The following is a 24,275-nucleotide window of genomic DNA, read 5'->3' as shown; positions in this document are numbered from 1 at the left end:
CATCCTCCGAACCATAGCTTTAGGATTCTACCCAAATGTAATGACTTACAACAGTGAAACACGAAGAATATAGTACAGTTGTGTACACTTACCATAAATGTAGATGTTCGAGTGCATTCACTGTTGCAGTCCTGGTTACCCACCCTCCAGCCCCGTTTTTAACTTACTATACCTATCCTTTCTTTTACTATCCTTAAAAGCCTTTTTGGTGTATGTTATAAATTTTATATATATGTATATATATATATATATATATATATATATATATATATATATATATATTTTTTTTTTTTTTGCTCCCCATTTGGGGAGCACCTGACATCTGGGGCAAGAAAAACTGATGTAATGGAGTCGGCTGAATGTTTTATACCCCTGACAACCTGACGTCATGGAAGAAGGGACAGCAACCGACGCAGAACCCAAGACTTTGTTAATCAGGCCGACTGAGGGCAACCTGCCAGCAGATTACCCAAATGTAATGACTCCAACAGTGAATACACTCGAACATCTACATTTATGGTAAGTGTACACAGCTGTACTTTTTACCCACTGTTAGTTATACCTGAAGTATTTCTGATGCATTATGTTGGGCTACTAGTCGGGAGGTGTGCATATCCTTTATGAATATGGAGACACCACCACCATTAGTGCTTTGGTCCAGGTTTAGGGGTCGAAAGGTGTGGTATGAATTATAGCCTGGTAGTGCTAGGGTGCTCTCCAGAGCCTTAAACCAGGTCTTGGTCACTGCACAGATGTCGATGTTCTCCATTTTAAGGAGTGCTTTGAGCGAGTGCATTTTGAGATTTAGACTTCTAGCATTGAGTAGCATGACCCTCAGATTTTGTTTGCTTGTAGCTGTTATGGTGGTAATTTTGTCTTCAGGCATTGCCTGAAAAAGGCACTATGTTTTTTGCTCTTTATTTTACTGTAAAATTACCAATTGTCATTTTTATGTATGTTACTTTACATGCGGACAACAGTACAGATATACATACCGGATCGGTCGAGGCCCGGGTTAATAACAACCGCCACCAGTACTGTTGGCCAACAGGGTGCTGGCATAAATTGGGCTACTGTTGGCCGAAGGAGGAGAAGAGGGGGTAGGCATGCCCGAAGGCAGGTAAAGGATAGGACTGTGATAGTGAGGGACAGAACTTTGAATGTTGGCAGTATGACTGGTATAGGGAGAGAGCTAGCTGATCTGATGGACCGAAGGAAGGTTGATATATTGTGTGTGCAAGAGACCAGATGGAAGGGGAGCAAGGCTAGGTGTAGCGGAGGTGAGTTCAAATAGTTTTATCATGGTATGGATGGGATGAGAAATGGCATAGGGGTTATCCTGAAGGAACAGTATGCTAAGAGTGTTTTGGAGGTGAAAAGAGTGTTGGATAGAGTGATGTTTATTAAGCTGGAAATTGATGGTGTAATAATGAATGTTGTTAGTGTATATGCTCCACAATTTGGGTGTGCGATGGATGTGAAAGAAAAATTTTGGAGTGAGTTGGATGAAGTGGTGATGACTGTACCCAAGGGTGAGAGACTGGTTATTGGAGCAGATTTCAATGGGCATGTTGGTGAAGGGAACAGAGGGGGATGAGGAAGTGATGGGTAGGCATGATGTTAAGCAAAGGAATGCAGAAGGTCAGATGGTAGTGGATTTTGTAAAAAGGATGGACATGGCTGTGATGAATACGTATTTTGACAAGAGGGAGGAGCATAGGGTGACATAGAAGAGTGGAGGAAGATGCACACAGGTGGACTCTATCTTATGTAAAAGGGCCAGTCTGAAAGAGATTGGAGACTGTAAAGTGGTGGCAGGGGTAAGTGTAGTTAGGCAGCATAGGATGGTGGTTTGTAGGATGACACTGGTGATCAAGAAGAGGAGGATGAGTGTGAGGGCAGCACCAAGGATCAAATGGTGGAAATTGAAAAAGGGTAATTGTGAGGTGGAGTTAAGGGAAGAGTTAAGACAGGCACTGGATGGCAGTGAAGAGTTACCGAATAGCTGGGTAACTACAGCAGAGCTAGTAAGAGAAGTGGCTAGAAAGGTGCTTGGTGTGACAACTGGAAAGAGGAAGGAGGACAAGAAGACCTGGTGGTGGAATGAAGAAGTACAGGAGAGTATACAGAGGAAGAGGCTGGCAAAGAAGAAGTGGGATTGTCAGAGAGATGAAGAAAGTAGACAGGAGTATAAGGAGATGAGGTGCATGGCAAAGAGAGAGGTGGTGAAGGCTAAGGATAAGGCATATGAAGAGTTGTATGAAAGGTTGGACACTAAGGAGGGAGGAAAGGACCTGTACCGATTGGCTAGACAGAGGGACCGAGCTAGTAAAGATGTACAGCAAGTAAGGGTGATAAAGGATAATGAGGGAAACATACTCACAAGTGAGGAGAGTGTGTTGAGCAGATGGAAAGAGTACTTTGAGGGGTTGATGAATGAAGAGAATGAGAGGGGGAGAAGGCTGGATGATGTGCAGATAGTGAATCATGGAGTGCAATGGATTGGCAAGGAGGAAGTAAGGATAGCTATGAAGAGGATGAAGAATGGAAAGGCTGTTGGTCCAGATGACATACCTGTGGAAGCATGGAGGTGTTTAGGTGAAACGGCAGTGGAGTTTTAACTAGATTGTTTAATGAAATCTTGGAAAGTGAGAGGATGCCTGAGGAATGGATAAATTGTTTTGGTACCGATTTTTAAGAATAAGGATGATGTGCAGAGCTATAGTGACTACAGAGGGATTAAATGATCAGTCACAGCATGCAGTTATGGGAAAGAGTAGTGGAAGATAGGTTAAGAAGGGAAGTGATGATTAGAGATCAAAATTCTGTGTAGTTGATAGGACTGTTAAAAATCTCTTTAATAAATATTATTTAAAATAAGATAAGTGTTTTCATTTTGTTTCACCATAAAACTTCATCAGATAAATCCAAGGAAGTAGGTCTGAGAATTTATGTAAGACATCACTCCTCAGCAGCCAATGTGTCAAAATTGAGCCAGCACCCCCTTAGATCTGCTCAACATCTACAAAATAAAAGTAATGGTCGTGAAATTATGTTACATGTTTAGCCAAGGCATTCATAATTTTGCCTTTTTTTGCGTCATAAAGATGTTCATACAACCTTTCTTTTAAGGAACGTTCATTCTTTTCCATATAAAATGATGGCCTTACCTGACAGAGAGCAGCATAGACCACACTGCTGTTGCAATCAAATTTTCCTCTAACCCAAATATGTTTTTTTTTTTTTTTTTAATCCAAAAAGAGTCACCCACTTGGATCCATTTACAGAAGGAGCATCACCCACATTTGGTCATTCTACAGGCGTTACTGGTTGCATTGTAATTAAGCACTGTATCTTCTAACATCTTCTTTATGTTCTTCCCTCTTCTGAAAACCACTGAAGGGCTTTCTGGAAGTAGTTGTAAAAGTTCCCTGTTTTCTTTAAATAAATCAAAATTTTCCTGAAGTATCCATCTTATAGTCTGACGGTCTTGGTTAAAGTTGGTAATAAAGGCACTGCCCAGATCACCGGTTCCATTGTTATCTTCATTGCCAGTTTCAGTTATAACAGCACCATTATTATTGAGCATCAGGATGTAGTAATTCCTTTTTCTTTTCATTACCACTTCCTCCTTGATGTCAGTTACAAACTCTTTTGGGTAACCTGTTGACAGAAATATGCTTTCCAGAATAGCACACTCTTCCCAGAAATGTTGTTCCAGGGTGACCATTCTTGCAGCCCTCACAAATTGCCCCTTTACTACTGATTTATTTTGGGCAAGGGGATGAGCACTTGAAAAATGGAGGAAGGAGCTGGAGTTAAGTAGGCTTTCGATAAGTCTTCGAAACATAACGACCATTATTCGAGTCCTTGGGCAATAAAACATCCCGATAAGAAATATTAAACTTATCTTTATTTATTGTAAATTTCAAAAATGCTGTGCTTGCGTTAATGTAGTTCATAAATTCCATCAGCTTCTCCTCAGTATCCCGCCAGATGATAAATCATCCAGGTATCTAGTGTAAAATCTCACAAACATATAAAAGGGGCCATTGAAAACAAAGGCTGGTTCCCATTTAGGCATTAGAATCTTGGTGTAGACAGAGCCACAATTTGCTCCCATGGCCACACCTTGGTTTTGATGATGCAGTTGTCCTTCATGGAAGATATAGTTTTTGGTAAGGACAATTCCCAACAAATCTTTCAGTAGATTATTCTGATCGTTGTTCAAGCCTTTATTTTCAAGAAACTCACAGAACCAGTTTAATCCCACCTCATGTGGTATCACCACTCAATTGTTGGTCCCACCTGTTTTAGTTCCATTTCTTTTTTACTCCCTAATTACATATTTAAAATGCATGGAAGGCTACAAGTTTGACTTCATCAGCAAAGTTTCTTATATTGCCCTCTGTATATTTGACTGTATTGATGTGCCCAAAACAGCAGTCACTGACGTATGTCTATACTGGGTAAAGGAGTTAGAGTTCATGCTTTCCTGATGAGCTTTCATAAGCTGTTCTAGTTGGGGGGGTACTGTTTGAGAAACACTATCACACAACCCTAAAAGAGCATCAGAAAGAAGAGTTGGGCACTGCTGAGAAGGGACAACAGTTCCCTTTTCCCCCCACTGCAAGTCTTCCCTTCTCTGCCAGAATATGCCCTTGCATGGAGGAAGCTTCTTTATTGACAAAGCAGAGCATGTAACCATAAGTAATCATGATTTCTGCATTTTCACCAACAGTGTCTCCCAGAGGCAGACATTGCATGTCGTCCTGCAACAATCCTGACACCAGCCAAGACTTTTTATCAAAAGCTAATTCTCCATAGCTGTCTACCCCAAAAATCCATTACTCATGGGGAATGAGCAACATGGCTGTGTATAACCATTTTATAGAGTTAGTTGGCATTGCTTTACAAAGGACCGTCTGCAAATCAGTCCACTTTAGAGGAGCTTATGGCATGGTTGTAGTCTGTAAGCCCTTAAAGCAACACAGAGCTTGCAGTTTTTTGAGATGGAAAGCAGGTGGTTCTTCTACTTTTTCCAGGTACTCAAGAAGACATGTTATCATACCATTTTGATCTTTGATGGCTGCAGCAAACAAATCCAGTTTGCCAAGTTCTGAGTGATTATGCTTCAGTTTCTGATGCATTTGTTGTCTGTTTAGATGATATATCTGAATGTGATTGATGTCCACTGACAGAATTGTTTGGTAGCTGCATAAGAAATCTCTATTGTTTCCGTTGGCTTAGATTCACTTTCAGTACCTGTCTTATTCTTTGCTTTTAAAGTGTTTAGCAAGTCATCGTGAGTGGCAGTAGACGTCTTTCAAGTTAAGTTTCCATTTATGTAGCCCCAACTTGAGATTTAACATGATACGGTCTCTTGAGAGTTAAGATAAATTGTAAAGTGTCTGCCTGCCTCCCTCCCTCATTGCACAGAGGAGTATCTTTTACCATCATAGGCAACTGTTCAGTTTTTGTTGCACTCACTGAGCACATACACCAGCCACAGTTTTCTCATTTGATCTTTTCTGGCTCTGTTTGAGAGTATTGTTGAAAATGATGCATTTTCAGTGGCAAGTGAATCATCATTTATTTTTTGATCATTTTCTAGTTTCAGATCCTTGTTACATCCCACTAAAAAAGTAAGCATATCCCACTGGGCCAGAGGAGAATTTTGCTTTCCCAGCAGCTTCACCATGTTTTCACAGTGGATTCCTGTGTGGTTTGGTTGACTTTGCCATGATCCAGGAGAGGTGGACAGGCATGATGGTCTTCTCCATATCAATTTTCTTCAGCCGTCGAAGAGTCCATTGAGACTGGATCCTCTTCTACTGAGGTCATACAGTAAGCAGTGGTCTGGTAAAAGAGCATCCGGTGAGCTATTTGTTCCTATACTCTCTACAAGAAAGCTGTATATCCCCAGCCATCAAACATGATATATTACTAGCATTTCGTGACTTGATTGAAAAACTGAAAGTATTACCTGGTTAGAGTGCATTTGTTTGGCCTGCATTAATCATAGTTATGGTACTTCAGAACAAGGTAAGCAGTACCCAGAACCTGCACAGCAAAACAACAGGAGTCAGCACAGGATCCAAAAGCAGCTTTATTTTCTGTCTCTCACTCTAGCGCCTCGGCCACAGTAAGCCTTCAAGGAGTCTTGGAGTACCCAGAACCACTCTGGTGGTGTAGAGGGATAAAGCCCTGACTATCCCAGCCAAGCTTGGTTCATTTAGTGGCTCAAAAAACTGATGGAGCAGCAGGGAGGGATGGGAGTGCCTATCCTAGGAGGAAAGGCGCTCATCAATGACCCTTCGAAAGCAGAGGCAGGATCTAAAGAGGGAAGTTGCCCCCAGACATAGTTGACAAGTTGGGGGGGGGGTGTTACACATAAAAGGGAAAAGTGGGAAAGGCATAGAAAAAGACTCCTCCCTGGACAGAAGCACAGATGGCCAAGCCCCTAGGACTCTCTTAGGATCCACAACTGGCCCCAGCAAATACCCAAATACCAGAGTAGTCGGTGGTGGGGGGTAGAAGGATGGTTGATAGGCTTGGTATGGACAGGTGGCAGTGGGGGCTGGGCTGGTATCATGAGATGCAAGGGGCCAAAACAAAAAAGATTAGCAGTCCTCTGTCACAAGGAAATAATAAACAGCTATGAGATACTGATTGAAGCACGTGTGATACCCTTAAGATGAGAGAGGTAAGTCTGTTTCTCAAAGATCTTGATATCTTTCATTGACAACCCTCTTTTTTGGGTCCTTCTAGGTCCTTTACTACCGGTCAGAATTTACTCTCATTTTTTTTCAGCATAATCTCACATTCTGGAGACATCTGTAGACTGAGTCAGTTCACTCTATGGTATCAGGCACTCTTTACAAAAATGTAACTTATCGTAGGAGCCAGCCAGTTCTTTTTCGTTCTACTTACAACGTTTGCATCATGATTCTTGCTATCATCTTGAAAGTCTTGTATTTGCATACTTAACCATTATACATGTCAAATGGATGACAACTTTTCAACCAGAACATGCAATGATACTTCCTTTGCTGTAGAAGAGCAAGCCTAATGTTGATAACTGTCACATATGCCAGCAATCCAGAGATTTAGATCTAACTGCTCAACAATGAAGTAAAGAAAGTTGCTCAGCCACTTTGCAGAGATGGTGACAGTCAAAAGCTTTTCACATGGAAACTGTCAGGATGGTCCTTTTTACAGCCCCATGCATATGTCAAAGCACTGACACAAGGACTTGCAGTAGGATACGAGGTCCAGGCCATTGTCCAACAGACTCCCTTAACCCATCAGATGTGAGTTTTCCTTGACTAGTGAAGACTTAAATCCAAACTAGTTCTTCATTGTAGTCAAGAACCCTGGCATTTGGGGATGTGTACCTCTGGCTACCACCTCAATGGTATTCTCTTGGTTTGCAGAGCTCTGTCTTTGCATGATAAACTGGTGGTCATAGTTACCCCAGGGATTGATCTTATGAGTCACCTGCTCATGGATCAGAAGTACTGAAAACCAGAGACTATCCTCTTTATTCTGCCTACAGACTAACAGAAGACAATAGTTCTCATTCAAAGGGGATCTTTTTGGTCCTCCTGAGATGGAGCTAATATCTCAGGGGCATGAAGTTAAACAGATGTTTGATATCTTGTGGGAGCTTGAATCATATGTGTAGAACTGCACCATTAATGATTTTGATTTGAAGGCTGTGCCCCCTCTGTACTATCTTTGGCTACTGTACGTCCAGTACCAGAGTCCCAGCACCTTGATTCCAAACACATGTCTGTTCCATCCTCATCCCTGCAGGAACACAAGCCTCAAGTATTGAGGCTCATCATACTTCTTTGCGATCCTGATAGGAAATAGGAAATGTCAAGGATTCTACTTTGAGATTGATAGGTATATTGAGTCCACCTTCCTTCTGTAATGCCTTCAAAAGGCTACTCATTTATAGATGCTTTCTGGCTGACTTATAACAGCTTAGATCAACCACCAGCACAGCTCTTTTCCTCTAGGAGCTCCAAACAGAGTTAATGGAGAAGCAGCCTAAATTCTGTTATTTCTCTCTAGGAGCTAGTTATTAGGGATGCCATTAGACAATCGTGGTGGAATCCGGGTTCTGCTCTATCAACCCTAAAAAAATGTGATGCCTTTTGCAGTTTGTCAAATGAGTGGAAAAACAACTCCCTAAGCATGTCTCTGCTGACCTCTTAAACCCAGTATAGGTTCCAGAGACCACAGTGTTTTTCCATCTTGCTGCCAGACAGTGAATCCAGAGCTTTGGGCAGATGTATCAAGTGCTCTTACTTCTCTGCTATTCTGCAGCTTACAGCTTCTCATCTTACCTGCCCTAGTTCTAGACACCCCTAGTGACAAGAGCACTAATGGCTTTCAAGGACTTCCCTAATGCTTGAGTTTCGGGGGGGGGGGGGTCTTCATGAGACCCTTTTTGTAGATACCACAAGCTGTTGTAGCTTTGATGGTTCTCCTGTTTTTGGCTTGATTTATAGATCTGTGTGTGTGCCTTAGGAGGATAATATGGTTGAAGTTGTGTTCCCTAAAGAAGGAGCTAAGGTATAGGTTCATAGGTTGGTACTAGGCTATCGGCCCTAGGGCCTATACAAGCCTAGCCATAACAATTCCCTGGCTATTTCTTCCCACACTATTTACTTCCCTGGACCCCTGTCTAGCAGGCGACTGCCATGATCCCCAGGGTGAATTTCCTTTCTCCCGTCCAATCATCAAGGTTCCTTTTGAAGAGGGCCAAAGAGGCGCTCTGCTTGACATGTATGGGCAGTCTGTTCCAGAGTCTGGGGAGTCTCTGGTCAGGAACCTATCCCTTCAGCATGTTTTGTTTATTGTGATGACAAAGTTTAGATCCCTGGAGCGTGTGGCTCTGAGGGATTGGGATTTCTTTAAGTGTAGCATGTCCAACAGCTGTGGGTTTGACATAGCCTTGTATGTTAAGCAGAGATCGCCTCAGAGTAGACGATATGCAACAGAGTTTAGCTGGAGTTTTTTAAGGCGATCAGTATAGAGCATCTGCTTTGGGCCTGTGATTCTTTTAGCGATGTATTTATGCGGCCTTTCCAGTTGTTGCAGATGTCTTGAGAGGTACATACCAAATGGGGCGTTGTATTCTATAATGGATCTAATGGGGGATGAGTACAGTGGGACAATGACCTCTTTTTTTCTGGATGAAAAGCCCTTAGTGATGAGGTGTGCCACATAGAAGGATTTCCTGACTGTTGTGGAGATGTGGTTATTGAAGGTGAGACCACTGTTCATCTGTGTCCCTAAGTCTCTTATCACACTTTTGGTGTTTACTGTACTGCCACCTATGTGGTAATTCATGGGTATATGTTTTTTCCCAAAGGGGATAATTATACATTTCTTGGCATTGAGCTTGAGCCCATGGCTCTGGCATCAAGCATCTGTTTCTGTAAGGCCCTTTTGTAGAGTATCCACATAATTTGGGGATTCAGTAATGGCTCACAGTTTGCAGTCATCTGTGAACTTTGTTAGCCAGAGTCCCTTAGTGTTGGCCTGTACTTCAGAGAAGTAGATGTCAAACAAGAGAGGTCCCAGGACTGAACCCTGAGGTACTCCATTTGTCACTTGTCTAGAGCTGGTTTTAGAGTCAGCTACTTTTACAGTGTGGGTTCTGTAAGTAAGCCAGTTGGCAACCCATCGAGTGACGTAGGGATTAATGCCCAGCTTAGTAAGTTTATCTATGATTCCAGAGTGTGGGATGGTATCAAAGGCCTTGGTGAGGTCCAGATTGGCTGTGTGGACTGCCTTACCCTCACCCACGGCTCTGGAGACTGATTCGAAGAAGTCAATTAGGTTCAGGAGACAAGATCGGCCCTACACGAACCCAAACTGGGTGGGGTCCAGTGTTTTAAGTTTACCATTGTCTTTGTTTATAAGTTCCATGATAATACATTCCATGGCCTTGCAGATCAGGCTCATCAGACTGATGGTGCAGTAGTTCCCGCGATCCAAGGTGGATCCCCCCCTTGTGGAGTGGGATAACTGTAGCTGTGCACCACTCAATGGGCACAAAGCCTGAGGTGAGGGTTTGATTAAACATGACACTTAGGTGAGGTGCCAGTACATTCTGTAGTTCATGTAGTACACAACCCGGGATGTCATCTGGTCCCATGGATGCTGTATTCTTAGCTTTGGAGAGTGCGTTTTTTTACCTGTGTGGCCGTTATTACTAGAATTTGGCAATCTTCTGGTATTGAGATGGGCCATTTAGGGGGAGAGAGGGGGGTGAAGTTGGCACTGAATCGAACTGCCAGGATATTGGCAGTTATCCTTGGGATCAGTATATTTAATGCCATTCTGTTGTAGCTCAGAGCAGATCTGAGCAGTGCCATTTAGATCCTTGACATAGCTATAGAATGCCTTGTGGTTGTCTTTGGAATCTTTGGCAATTTTATTTTCGTAACTAGCTTTGGAGGATTTTATGAGGGATCTCAACTTCCTACTGAGGCTAGTAAGAGAGTTTTTTGCATCCTGGGATTTTCCTCTTTTCTGCAACAGTTTCTTCCTTTTGTTGTAAAGTTTGTTTATATGGCAGGGGACCACCAGATTGGCTTCCTTTTTTTGGAGGAGAGCATCTTGGTTCTGGTTGGGATGGCATGATTCATGCATGAGTGGATGAGCTCGTACAGTGCCTTAGTGTAGGACTCAGCAATCGAACTTTCAGTTCCCGTCTGCATGGGTGTCATGAAGTTTGTAACTTCTGACTTGAGTAGCATGAAGTTGGCTATGGAGAAGTTTTTTATGGAGGTTTCCTTATTGGGGGGTGGGATGTTAAGGGTGATTAACTTATGGTCTGACCTGACCAACGAGGGGGTGACCATAGTTGTGGAGCATCGATTTCCCATGTTGGTAGTGACCAGGTCTAGGATATTGGAGCACCTGGTGGGACTATGGATTAGTTGATCCAGGGCATTGGAATTTATGAATTCCAAGAACCGTTGGGCAAAGGTGTTGGTACACAAGTAGTTTTTCCAGTTAATGGCAGGGTAGTTGTAATCACCCAGTATTAGGGTCTTTGGTTGTATATTCATATTTTCCAGTATGTTTAAAAAGGTGTAGTGAGATTCTTGGGGCATGGTGGGGGATCTGTAGCAAGCTACAATTTGGATTGCAGTCTCGTCTAGTGTTAGTTGTACCTGGAGAATTTCAGACGCATTGTGTTGGGCAATTAACCTGGTGGTGTGAATATTCTTGATGAATATGGACACTCCTCCACCTTTAGTGTTTCGATCCTGGTTTGGTGGCCGAAAAGTATGGTAAGAGTTGTAGCCTGATATTGCAGGAGTGCTCTCTGGAGCTTTGAACCAGATCTCAGTTACTGCACAGATATCAATGTTCTCCATTTTTTTTTATAAGATATAAAATGTGGATGCCCATTTTAGGAGCTGTGCTATTTGCCAGCCTGTCCAGGACCTGGTTGATGAGTTAAAAAAAGAGGAGGCAGGCCCTGTTTTTTGTTGGTAGCTTTTATGAACCCCTAGTGCCACTTCTTGCCCTTCCTCTATTACACCTGTCCACCTGAAGGAGGTCATCAGTTATCAAACTGTCTTGTTATCCCCTTTACCTGGGAAGCAACCCCTGTGCCCTCGCAGTCTTGACTGTGATCTGGGAATTGTCAAGGCAAAAGGAAAAGAAATCTTGAGGTAGTAGTAATTTTCAGGCTTGTTTGCTTTCAGCCTTATTCTGGAGCCCATATTTTCACCTCATGAAGAGCACAACTGGTGAATCAGACCATTTTAAGAGACCTCTTGGGACAGGCTTAGACCACATTGCTAAAACATACTTGAGGTTGCCTTGGTGTTGGAGGAAAGACTGAAGTATTACTTATGGTTCTTTTGGCTTCAGTGAGAATGAATACTTTATTATGATCTTCAGCAAATTCAGCCAGCGCATCCACTTTCAAATAATCATCCTACGTGCGATTATATATTGGAGGCCTGTATGATGTTAATGGACACGAGAGATCTCTTTTTTGTCACATCATTATGTAGCATCCACACAAAATAGTCCTGTGGTTCTGTCTGAGTGGGACTGTGTAATATGAACTTATATTTTGTACTGACAGTGGGTTTGTAGGTGCCCTTGAACCAGTCCATCAATCTTATGATTTTGTTGTTTTTAGGAGGAGACAGCCAAAACTGGGAGAAAGGGCCCTTCTCACCCTTTATGCGCACTGTCAGGCCATATGCTACCTGACGAGAGTGTATGAGTTTAGAAAGATGGACCAGTGGATGGAATTTACATCCAGGGGGATTGGCATGATGGCTAAGGTGCAGGGTTTGATTTTTACATTTGGTCATTGTCTGGTTATTGGCTAAGTGTGTAATAATCTGCAGACTGATTGCCTAGTACTCATCTTGGAACTTAAGGTGTAGTGGTTTCCAAGCCAGAAATTTCTAGATGGATTGCTAAATACATTATCCTTGCTATCAGGCACTAACTGTCCATTGGCAGATACCATTATCAGAGACTGCTACCTCAGAGGACTGGCTGCCTCCGTTTCTTGTTTGTTTCAGGATTCTATGTTGCAGACATTTGTGCTGCAGCCATTTGATCCATGGTGCATAGTTTCACCAGCCATTATTTCTTAACTGCAACTTAGAGGCATTCCATCTGAACTCTGACCTATAGCAGTTCTTCAGTTTCTTCTACCCTGCGAGCACTGCTTGGGATTTTGTCCAAAGACCCAATAAGGCAGGTCCTCAGTTGTTGTTGTTGTGTCTTTCGGCTTTTCCTGGTTAGGGGTTGCCACAGCGAAACTCCGGTCCGCTAATGATTGGCACTAGATTTTTATGTGCCGAGTTGCCAGCCCTGACGCACAACTTTCAACGAAGGTAACTCCCATTCACGCATGTCTCCACACAGAAGACGCTCTAGCTGAGAATTGAACAGGACAACGTCTTACTGTGAGGCGACAACGCTACCGCAGCAACACCACTGCAGTATAAAGCAGGTCCTCAGTATTAGATATAATAGATGTATTCTTACCATACCAGTTGCCTTATAAGAAATCCATCTTTAACGGATCACAAATTCCCTTCTTTGGATGACTGCTCTGTCTGCCAGTGGCTACTGTTGGAATTCCCACTCAGATGTACAAGTATATATTTTTTTATTATTGATTTAGTAATGTATCATATCTGTGTTGCTATTTCTTGGTATACAGGTGGTACTTGTTTTTGTGGCAAAGGGGTGAACTAGCAGGTTCCAGGGCTGAGTGAGTTTGCACAACCAGCACCATATTTCACAGTGTACATTAGCCTGATACACAGATATCCTCAAGCAAGGAGGTTTGCAGAAGTAATGCTAAATGTTGACTGGTGGAGAAACAATATCCAGTCAAGGACTCCTCAAGAAGGGACACCTTGTAGATCAGCTGAAATGGAAAGAACATGTCTGTTATTTATGGTGAGTATCGTCTCACAGCTATGCTTTTTAATAAAAATGTAAATAGCACACTTAACAGTGAGTTACTGTGACCATAAAGCAGCTGAACCTTACTAATTTGTTGATTGTATGCCATACTTAGATATACTTCAGTAGTGAAAGTACATTTTAGGGTGTAGAAATTGAATCATCATGTGACTGAAAATGGTATGCCAGACACCCAGTATGTCATTGAGAGAAGCAGAGACCTGTAGTAATCTATGCAAAAATCGGCATCATACAAAATATTCATATTTGATGTGAGTATATATGTAGCCAACTGGAAAAGTAAACTATGCAGATATTGCAGAATGGTTAGTCTTGTGAGTACAGCAGTTGAGTGAATTTTTATCTTCAGATTGCAGTTGGGCCACTCACTGTGTTAGAATTTTTGATGATAAGGCAGTTGGAAGACAGAATACATTAATTTATTTGCATAATTAACTTCCTCTGAAGCACATACCGTGTCTCATAGCACAATTCCAGCACTAATTCATGTTAAGCATATATAAATGCATTTGTATTTGTGGACTAGGGTTAAGCACTGATTCACATGGACGACTGTCAAATAAAGCTTGGGCCTCCATTATTTGTTTTCATAGAAAGGATGAAATAACTGCTTTAATTTTTCTGTCTGGGGTTCCTTGAAACTAATTGTGGAGGAATTGTTTCCTGCTGGTGTTAGTTGTGCCCATCTGTGCCATCAGTGATTTGGGTTTAAGTAGTTTTTATGTGCTGGGTGACTAGCTAAAACAAAATGTGCTGGGTGACTAGCTAAAACAAAATGACTTACTAATGCCACTTGTCTTTTCCTGGGGTGCTGGAAAAGTAGGACACTGAGATGGTGCAGTCTTTCCTTCTGGAGGAAACGAGTTGGCCCATTAAACCAGTCCCACTAGTTCAATAGCATGAGCAGTGACCTTATTAGGTAAGGTAAGTATGCATAGTAACAGGTGCATTATCATTGCATGGCATGCCCAACTCCCAATAATTGGCATAGTGTAAAATGGTAAAATAATAGCTGCCCTGGTGTGAAGAGAGGTTCTGCTGTTATAATCTTGCTCTCATGTAGTTCTTGAGAGAGGATGACTGTGTAGGCAGACTTTAATGTGAGGATTAACCGTCCGAAAAACTAGAATGAAAGTCAAACATTCTAATTTACACACTATTTCTTTCAGGTAGCACAAATAGCATGCAGACAATCATGAGAGACTTTAGCTCCATATCATAACTGTACCATGGTCATTAGTAAAACTAGTAATAGTGTGCATGTTTCTTCTGGGTAATGTGAGGACTTCAGCCTCTTACCTTTGTATGTATGGTGAGGTTTCACAGAATACATTTATTTCTTGTGCACTCTTACTTAAATAAATGAGGAAAGTGTTACACAAAATGCAAAACCACTAACATAATGGCTAAGCAGTTATTGTACATTTTTTCAGAAGTAAACTACAGCAGAACAGTTTGTTAAAATGAGCCTTAATTTATCTTTTCAAAGCATACGTGACAAACAAGCTACAAAATTATTTGTAAGATTACATACATAGGTTTCCAGTATGTTAGGATTATTTTCCTTTTTGACAAACAGTGGAACTTGCATGCTAAACCTGTTTTCCATTTTGTGATACTGGGACGAAAACCTTTGACACAATATACTTATGCATAATCCCACACCAACAGTGTGTTTCTGTATGTATATATGTATGTATGCATATTCCTCTCCATATGTGTGTGTGTGTGTGTGTGTGTGTGTGTGTGTGTGTGTGTGTGTGTGTGTGTGTGTGTGTGTGTGTGTGTGTGTGTGTATGTATGTATAGATAGACATAGATATACATACATATACATATGTACATAAATATTCTCAAATATAGAAATTTATCATTGTCAAACTTCACATAGTCCACAAAAACAAGTCAGCTGTGTATTGTAAGAATTGCAAATACAAGTGAAACAACTGACTAAAATAAAAGACAGAGAGAAAAAGTGAAAAAAGTGTCAGGGTCCCCTTGTTTATATATATATACATATATATATATATATATATATATATATATATATATATATATATATATATATATATATATATATATATAGTCAACTCAAAGTTCACTCAAACAACATGAAATTGCAGTCAAGCCCAACAGTGAAAAGCCTTTCCTGCACAGTAGTCGGTCTCTGTTCAGGGCAGGCAATTTTGGTTGTCAGCTAAATGATTTTGACAGCTAGAATTGCAACTGTATTGTACTAAAATATATATGTGTATATATATATATATATATATATATATATATATATATATATGTGTGTGTGTGTGTATGTATGGGTGTAATGAATTACTTCAACACACTACAATGTTGAAAGCCGATTGATCAGCCCCATTTGGTTAAAGTATGCAGATGGTCGACAGGTGTGATCGACAATCTGCAGCTGGGGGGATATTCCCTTTCTTTGGGGATTGTCTCATCTCAGAATTAGTTTATACAGTTAGCAGGGGCAGGAGGTGTAGGGAGTGCAGGGAGGCTTGCCGCCCTTGCAAAAATTGATGTTTATTTTTATTGGTTGCATGCAGCAAGGATTTTCTAAATGTATGTGCTACTTGAGTGTTTTCATTTCCATTGTTGACCTTCTGTGGTCAGCATTCTTACCATTGACATTGTGATGTGTTGACATAATTCAGTAATTGCATATATATATATGTGGATCTACTGAAGTTAGTCTAAACTTCTGTAGATTGACAAGCAAAATACTGACCACAGAAGGTGAAAAAAACACAAAAAGCTCTAATGTGCATTCTCTGAAGCATAACCTTGGCCCATGCAAAACAAAACTTTTGTTTTTTTACATGGGGCGAGCGCCTCTCTTACTTAAATATTCTACCTCTGAGATCATACAATACCAGACAAATGGTATATTTTCCAACCCCAGTACTGTAGCAGTCTTGCGCAAGTGTCAGCCATCTGCTTTGTTGATGAATGTGCATCAACAAAATAATTGTCGACCTTAATCACAATCTACTTAAACAAATGCAACCTTCTGTTTATTTAGGTGTGTGTGTGTGTGTGTGTGTGTGTGTATTTGCATATACACACACACACACAGATACACAAATGTCTTTCTATATATACCCACAAGTGTATGTGTTTTTGTATATTACTGCTTTAACTAACACACAGCTGTAGTTACCTACTCTTAATGTGAATGTAGAAGCTGAGTGGGGGAAGACACAAAGCCATAAGAAGTTATAGTTTAACTGTGAGATCATTGAAAATCTGATGTGACTTTTGCGGTACTTCTAAATGAAATGATATGGAAATCTGATGGGCCATAATCCAGTTTTAGTAACTTGTAGGACTGCATGGCATTTCAGGTAGCCTGCTTCCTTCCTGAACCTGTCATGCCACTCTTCCTGCAGATCTACAGTCTTCTGTGGTGTGTGAGCACATACCTAGCTCATTTGTGTAGTGAATAAATGTAGCTCCCAGAAAAGAAAAAAATAAAATTAAGAAGAAGAAGAAAAAAGAAAGATGAGGCTCACCTGTTTACCATCACTTTGTTTAGGGCTAGCGTGCTTTGAGCATGTCTGCTGGCCTCCTCTCCGCAGAGAGTAAGATTTATTGTTCAGACAGTGTTATCAAAGACGAACGAACTTCTTACTGGTCTGTCATTATGGTATCTTATAAGAAGGTGCCTGCCATTAGTAACATGTATGACAGAGGTCCCTGTCATGAGGACGTCACTTTCTCAGTGGTAGTTCCAAAGGATGACCTTGAAGTTGAAGTGAAGTCTATTTTGAGGGGAGGGGGTATTGTGGGCAATGTTTTGCCTTCCATCAGGCAGCAGAATTTAATGTAGTCTGACAACCACCTAGGTAGTCAATTTTTGAGTAAGAAGTAAAGAGTTGGTCACTTATGCACTTTTGCTAAAGATTTTTGCCCTGTCTGTGTAGAATGCATATCTCTGAACCTCTCAGTGCAAGAAATCTGGACAAAGACTAACAAAAATAGGGACATATGTTAAATATTACTGTTATAAGCTTAGAAAGTTACTAGAGTAACAGGATTTGTTTTAACATACATTTTATGAAAGATTTGAAGTCTGAAACTCAAATGCATGACATTATTTTGTGACTTCAGTCCTCAGATCATCCCAGTAATCTGTCAGAAAAACACATATTTTATGACGAACAGACCACAAATATGAGCCAAAAATCTGGAAATTCTGCAAAAATCTGTACAGTTGAGAGGTATGGTAGAATGTCAATGTCTTGTAGGCATCCATGCAGTGAAGGAGGTACTGTGTCTTTTCCCCATCTGGTATAAGAGAATGCTGACAGATTAACTGGTCTCCATTACTGACTTGGGCATAAAGAATGGGTTAGGCTTGAATAATACTCTCTTTTTGTAAAAACCAAATAGGAGGTTTTGACTGACATTTCTGCTGAATGTACTGTCATGTTTCATTAGCTGTTGCCTTTACCAAACAGTTCAGCCATGTTGTATAGAACTTTATCCAGTGTGTTCATGACTTGAGGTTCAGACCATTCTGCATTACCCAGTTGGTGAAGCATTTTCATTTGTCCTTGTAAGTCTTTCTGGTGGAAAGTTTCTGTGATGAGGTTAGACTTTTTGAGACATTTGGGGTATAATGAGGGTTGATGGCTACATTCAGAATTGAAGAAGTCATACAATTTGTTTAAAAGCATTGGTGTCTGACAGCTGCTCAGATGATGAATCTCCAGCCTTCTGTGAAAGGAGTATTCATAGATGCCAATCTAATATGTGCAGGGTCAGTAAAGGGTACCATACCTGGTGCAGCTAAAAGGGGAATATCAGAAACAGTAAAAGGTGTAGCCTTTGTGCTTTCTTACATGGTCTCATGGCACTGAGGAAGGCATAAAGCGGACTGTCAACAGCATCTCCACAAGAGTATTTTTATTTATTTTTTTTGTTTTTTTGTATTTGCTTTTGGATTAACAGAAAATAATGGTATTTCATGTTTGATGGTAGCCAAGCAAGTGTATTAATGGCAGACCCCATCTGTGAGATGTTTCTTTGGCCATCTTCTTGACTAGTGACCATTTATGAAATAGAAGCAGATTTCTACTGTATCTGTCAGGGGTTGATTACCAAAGAATGTGCACTTCATTGAGAAACAGGTTTTGGAATCTGGAAAGGAATGCATATCCCCTGCTTGCTGATGTAACTTATGACCACTTTTTTTGTCTGCGTGAATTGCCATCAAACCCTGAGAAGGCTTTTAAAGTGAGTAATAATGCACTGAGCCCCGACAGATTTGGTGGAATTTTGACTTGTTTGGAGAACAGGAGCCCTGCATTGTCTGGACCTGGAACTGCCCAACCAACACACGTAAGGGCAGATGAATCCAAGGTAAAAATGAAGGTGGGCTGTGGCATTTGGAAGAGAGAGTCTGATTAAACTGGTTACAAGTAAGTAAAGGAAGCTCTTGAGGGATGTGAATGTACATTATCCATAAGGACTGGGGTATCTAGAGAAAACAGAAGAGGAAAAATATCTGGAAACGATAATCACACCTGACATCTGTCATACATGGCAAAGCGAGTAGGATGTTGAGTGGAAAAGTTGTTGTATTTAAGGGAAATCATACTTTATTCGTTATATCCAGTACTGATTAGGCTACAACTGAACTCATCATGTTACTTAGTGAGGGGTGGAGATGCAGTTAAAGGAAAAGACAAGACAAATGGAAATATGTGGATGGCATATGAAATATGGAATATCCAGATCTGATTTAAGGAACTGTGTAAGTATATGAATAATAGATCTAATGGGTCCTAAATTACCTCTTGGGGAAAGAAGTGAAGTACAAATTAAAATAATGCATGAGAATGTCAGAGAGGCAGAAGATCAAAAGGAGATACAGAGTGGTGGCATAGCTGTTAAGGTTTCTAATTCATACTTGCAGAGTCAGGGGTTCAGTACTGGTCTCCAGTCATTGTTAGTATGGTGGTTGTGAGGGGATCTCTAAATGTTCATTCCCAAAACATGATGGCTGACTAGTATAAAACAAGCAAAAGAAAAAAGAAAAAATCCAGGTATCTAGCATTTACCTTTGCCACTGTGGCAGAATCATGTACAAAAATTGAGAAAGACCATTTCACTTACCTGTTTAACAGTTAAATTGTAAAGTTAAAATGAGAAGTTACTGCTTGGAGACCAGCTACAACAGTTGTGGTAACTCTGAAAACCATTGGTCTTCTTCTGCCATCTTATTTATATGGAACAGTTAATACTGGGTGGCATTAAGGTAGAAAAAAAATTGTGTAGAACATAACCTTTTTTGTGCTAGTATCTATAATATTTAAGCCATTATGATAAATATAAAAAGGTGTTCTAATTTATTTCAATATTATTTTTGAACATTGTAAATGTATTGGTAAAAAGGAAGCACATTGGTGATAAACTTTTTTGTAACCACTGTCTGATGTTAATCAAAAGTGTAACTGAAGTTTTAACTTGAGTAAGTAGAAAGTCTGCTTGTGAAAATGATAAATGCAGTTTAAAACATTGCCATTAATGTTGTGTCACACTTCACATAGAGAATGCCTAAATTAAAGTAGAAAATATCAAATGAATGCCTTGTACTCAGCTTTTTAATATTCACACAGAAAATATCATTAATATGACATTTTCTCAACTAAAACTATATTATTGCATCTCACAACTTCTGTCCTCTTCTGCTCGCTTAGCCATAGCCAAAAATGTATTTATCCCAAAAACTGATTACTTTCCATTCTTGCATAACACACACACACACACACAAAAAAAATTATTTAAACAGTGAAGAATAGAATATTCATATTTGTTCTACTAGCAGAAATGAGTGGTCATCATTACAGTCTGCTAGAAAAGGTGCACTGGCTCCCTATTACTTATAGACGTACACAGTCTACTGGATGTCCTGGTTTACAGAATGTTAACTCATTGCTACTGACCTCTTAAAGGAACACTACAGATAAAAGATCATAGCTATTCTCTTAGGAACAGCCAGGATGAAACCGTAATACTTGTGCTACCTAAATTTAAACTTCCTATTGGAGAAAGAGCCTTCTCCAGAACAGCACCCGTCATTTGGAAAACCAAGACTGCACAACTTTGGAGACTTTCAAAAAAATCTTAAGCAATATCTACATAATGAATCTAAATGCACCGGTTTTTGTGACGGTGTTTAGTACTGAAATGTTATTTTTCCTATTAATACAGCACACTACTACTACGACACCTACACAATGTTTGCAGATAACTAAATGTATGACTGCACTTATAGGCATGTGTTACAGTTTAGTTGTACTGTTAAGCTGTGCCAGCTCATCAGATCATGCATTGTATATTCATAGTAATCCATCATACTGCTACTGATTTGAATGCTTTATGCCTGTCTGTCTTCCTGCTATAGTAACCTCATCTGTACTTTGTATTGGTTAATGACTGAAAAGAGTCAATGACTAGATCACTCACCTGGATGCCACATTGTAAGTGAGTAAATAAATAAATTAGATGCTTTAAAAATGCCAACAGTATCTACATTAGTAGCTGTTAAGTTGTATCACTGTTATTATGGGCCACTGTTAGTATATTTTAGTGCCTCACTGGAACGTCTATGGCTGCCAGTATCTTACTGTAAAATGAGTATTGGGCATTCAAATTTTTTTTTACAAACCTTGCTGATGGTGATATTTAGACCTATTCATGCTTATGTTTCCTTAATTGTAAAAGAAAATAATATATGTCGTTTGTGTTGTGGTCCGAACCAACTCCTTTGCGGAACATACTTAGGACTTACAGACTTGAGCTTGAACAGAAGTCAGTTGTGATTCATTATAAATGTTGATGTTTTACAGGGACTGAAAAACTACATCACCCTGATTGTGGCATTCTGCTTCGTAGTGGCAGGCTCGCTGACAACAGCCTTTTCCAAGGTTTGATGAGAACTGTTCTTACGATGTTTGCTTCATGATGCTTTCTCTTCTCATTCATCACATTTCTCTGACATGAAGATGGAACTGGTACTAATCTCCCTTCATCAGAGAAACTGTATGTCAGTGCAAACTTGAGACATCTTATTAGACGAAGCACTTTATTTAGTGTAAGAAGCCAGTAGTAACTCAGGAGCAGTCTCTCAGTAACGTGTCTGGGATTTACTCATTAAAAAGGTACAGAAGAATGCAATGAAATCTATGTCGGGGAGTAAGATCTAGATGAAGAACATTGAAGACTGATAATAATGTAATGTTCACCTTGCAGGTTGCTCCAGTATGGAGTTTTTATTAAATGTGATATGGCATTCAAAAATGGAAGAACTAGACAACATAAGGGAATTTTAATGTTGTCTTTCTATTTTCTGTAGTTTATACAGTCTTTTAACCCTGCCTGTTCTAACTTCTTACATTTATGTTTACTTTTTGTGTTGGCTTGCATGTATTTGCATGCAACACATAGCACAAGTGGAGCTCATTTTGTACTAAATATGGAAATTAATCAAGATTTAAATTTTTTGGGGACAGAAATATCAGCTATTGAAACTGACATTTGTATGCAGCAGTATAGTATTCTTGCAGTGGCAACTTCAATTACATCTTTTATCACTGATAACATTAAATGATTTGAAATTAATTTGAATGTTGTGCTATGCAGTGAAAATACAATACAGTTCCAGTGCATCTATGTTTGATATTAATAAAGAAGGGTGTCTTGAATTTTGTAGCTGAAGGTGAAAGTGGCTGCCATTTTCTTTTTTCGCTAGTAATGTGTGTGCATTTATTTCAGTACTACATTGGTGAATGTTAATTTCTGGAATCATTTTAAAATAGTGAATATTCATTTCCCATCAACAAAAAGTGCAAAGCAGCATGTTACAGCAGGACTCACAGAATCGTGCCTATTTTCACAGAATGGCAGACGCACACATTACAGTATCAAATGCTGGTTAGCATACAGTACCAAGCAAAATAGCACATCTACAAACAGGAACAACACCCCCTCCAGCTGGGTATCATAGTGCTATGTTGCTAACAGTGTATTCCCATGTTTTTTTTTTCCAGTGCAGTAGCACTGAGTCATTTGATGCTATTTGCCAATATGTATTTTATGAAAAACGGAATATCACATCACTAGTCAAGATAGATTTATAATGCCAAAAAGTATATCAAGTATTTTAAAATACTGTATCTTCACTTCTGCAATACTATGATGTGAAGTTCCAGTTTGGATCCCCCCATTTAATATGTCAAAATAAAGCCTGATGCCCTTACAGTTACACTGTGCTTTGCTGTGTGCCCCATTTTTTACTTTTTGTTTCAAAAACACATTGTTTTGTTTTTTTATTTTGTTTTTCTTCTGCTGGCATCTTAGAAGGCTGTTTGTTGCTTTTGGTCATAATGCCAAACAAAGCAAAATATCACAAGGCTACTCAGATGAGTATGTTTCCCCCCAGCAGTGTGCTTTAATACATACAACACAAAGCACTGCCACTTTTACTGTCTGTTGAGCAAAGCAGAATCATTGAATGATATGGGTCTTTACAGTGTCTTTTGTGCAGAGCAGTGCTGCTGTTACTTCCCTATTGTGCAGACAGAAGAATACTGATAAGCATTACTGCACAATTTAATGTTTGTGCATTACTTTTTTATAACTCCTACATATTTCTTTGGGTCTTGTGAAACACAGTTGCAATATGGTGCTAACGTGTCCCTTTTCTGTTAATTTAACACTACATTGTGATATGTTGGTTTCCACAGACATTTTAAAATGCTTTGTCTTGCTTTTCTGTTTATAACATACAAAGCAAAATGTCACTGATCTCCTTAAATATATTTCCTCATATGGTGCACTTTCATTTACAAAATGCTGTTACTTATCAAGTCTGTTGAACAAAAGTGCATCACAGAATAATATTAAATTCCTTACAGCCTCTGTGGTGCAAAGCATGGTCTACCGCTCAAGCAAGATAAGGAAGTTACACAACATATGCTTATACTGAGGCATTACATTTAGTACATCCTTTGCATGCTTTTGTTTTTACATAAACTCAAGGATTTAGACTTAAGGACTACGCTCATGTCAACAAAAGAAATCTTTACAAAGGTATGAAAAATGACACGTTCTGGTAGTTTATTTTTTGACAAAGGGATCTTAGTTGAAACCAAATGCATTGCTTTATTGTTGATGTTGTGTAGTCCAATCTTGCCTTCATTTTTACATATGGGTTCAGAGCCGATCCTCGGCTCCGACTCGGCCGATTTACAAGCTCGAAGACTTCTGGTTAGCTCATGGATAAGCAGGTATCCCATTTGCACCAGTACAAACCCCAGATCTTGTTTGCCATGTCGACAAGTTCGGTCGTGCTTCTCTTGGCTCTGGCTAAGTTTTAAATTCTTTCTATTTACATATATGGTATTAGAGTTTATATTGTGTTGTTAGGGTTGCTATTATTCTAGGCAGTTGTGTTGTTTGCCCTTTTGGTGCAATCTTAGTTTAAATTTGTTGTTAGTCTGGTATCCTGTGTGCCAGTTTAGAGTTCCTTGTAAGCGCCGTTGCTCCTTGTTTTTTCTCTCAGGTAGAGTGTTAGTTTTTGGCGGTTTTCTGCTGGTAGTTAACAGGGGCTCCTGTTGTTATTTCTGGACGTTATTGGGTTTCCTTGACAGTCAACTTAGTTTCTTCAGTGATTGTATTTTTGGCGAGGATCCGCTTGTTAATTACTTAGGGTTGGAGTTTCCTTCCCTAGTACGATAGTTATTATTATTACAT

The 24,275-nt window shown here is 39.9% G+C and overlaps 1 protein-coding gene across 1 annotated transcript in view; it reads left to right on the top strand.

Moving 5' to 3' along the window:
• The window catches only part of TMEM144 (transmembrane protein 144), an 817,557-nt gene extending 795,312 nt beyond the window's left edge, over window positions 1–22,245 (top strand). The window contains exon 12 of the mRNA XM_044062452.1: window positions 21,371–22,245. Coding sequence (XP_043918387.1) covers window positions 21,371–21,454 — 84 coding nt within the window. The 3' untranslated portion in view covers window positions 21,455–22,245. The remainder of the gene's footprint in view (window positions 1–21,370) is intronic.
• The last annotated feature ends 2,030 nt before the right edge of the window (window positions 22,246–24,275 follow it).

This window comes from Protopterus annectens, chromosome 2.part1 (genome assembly GCF_019279795.1).
Source record: "Protopterus annectens isolate FY-2018-M chromosome 2.part1, PAN1.0, whole genome shotgun sequence".
Classification (NCBI taxonomy): Eukaryota; Metazoa; Chordata; order Ceratodontiformes; family Protopteridae; genus Protopterus; species Protopterus annectens.
Note: the sequence above shows the minus strand (reverse complement) of the source record. Positions and strands in the feature narration are given on the sequence as shown.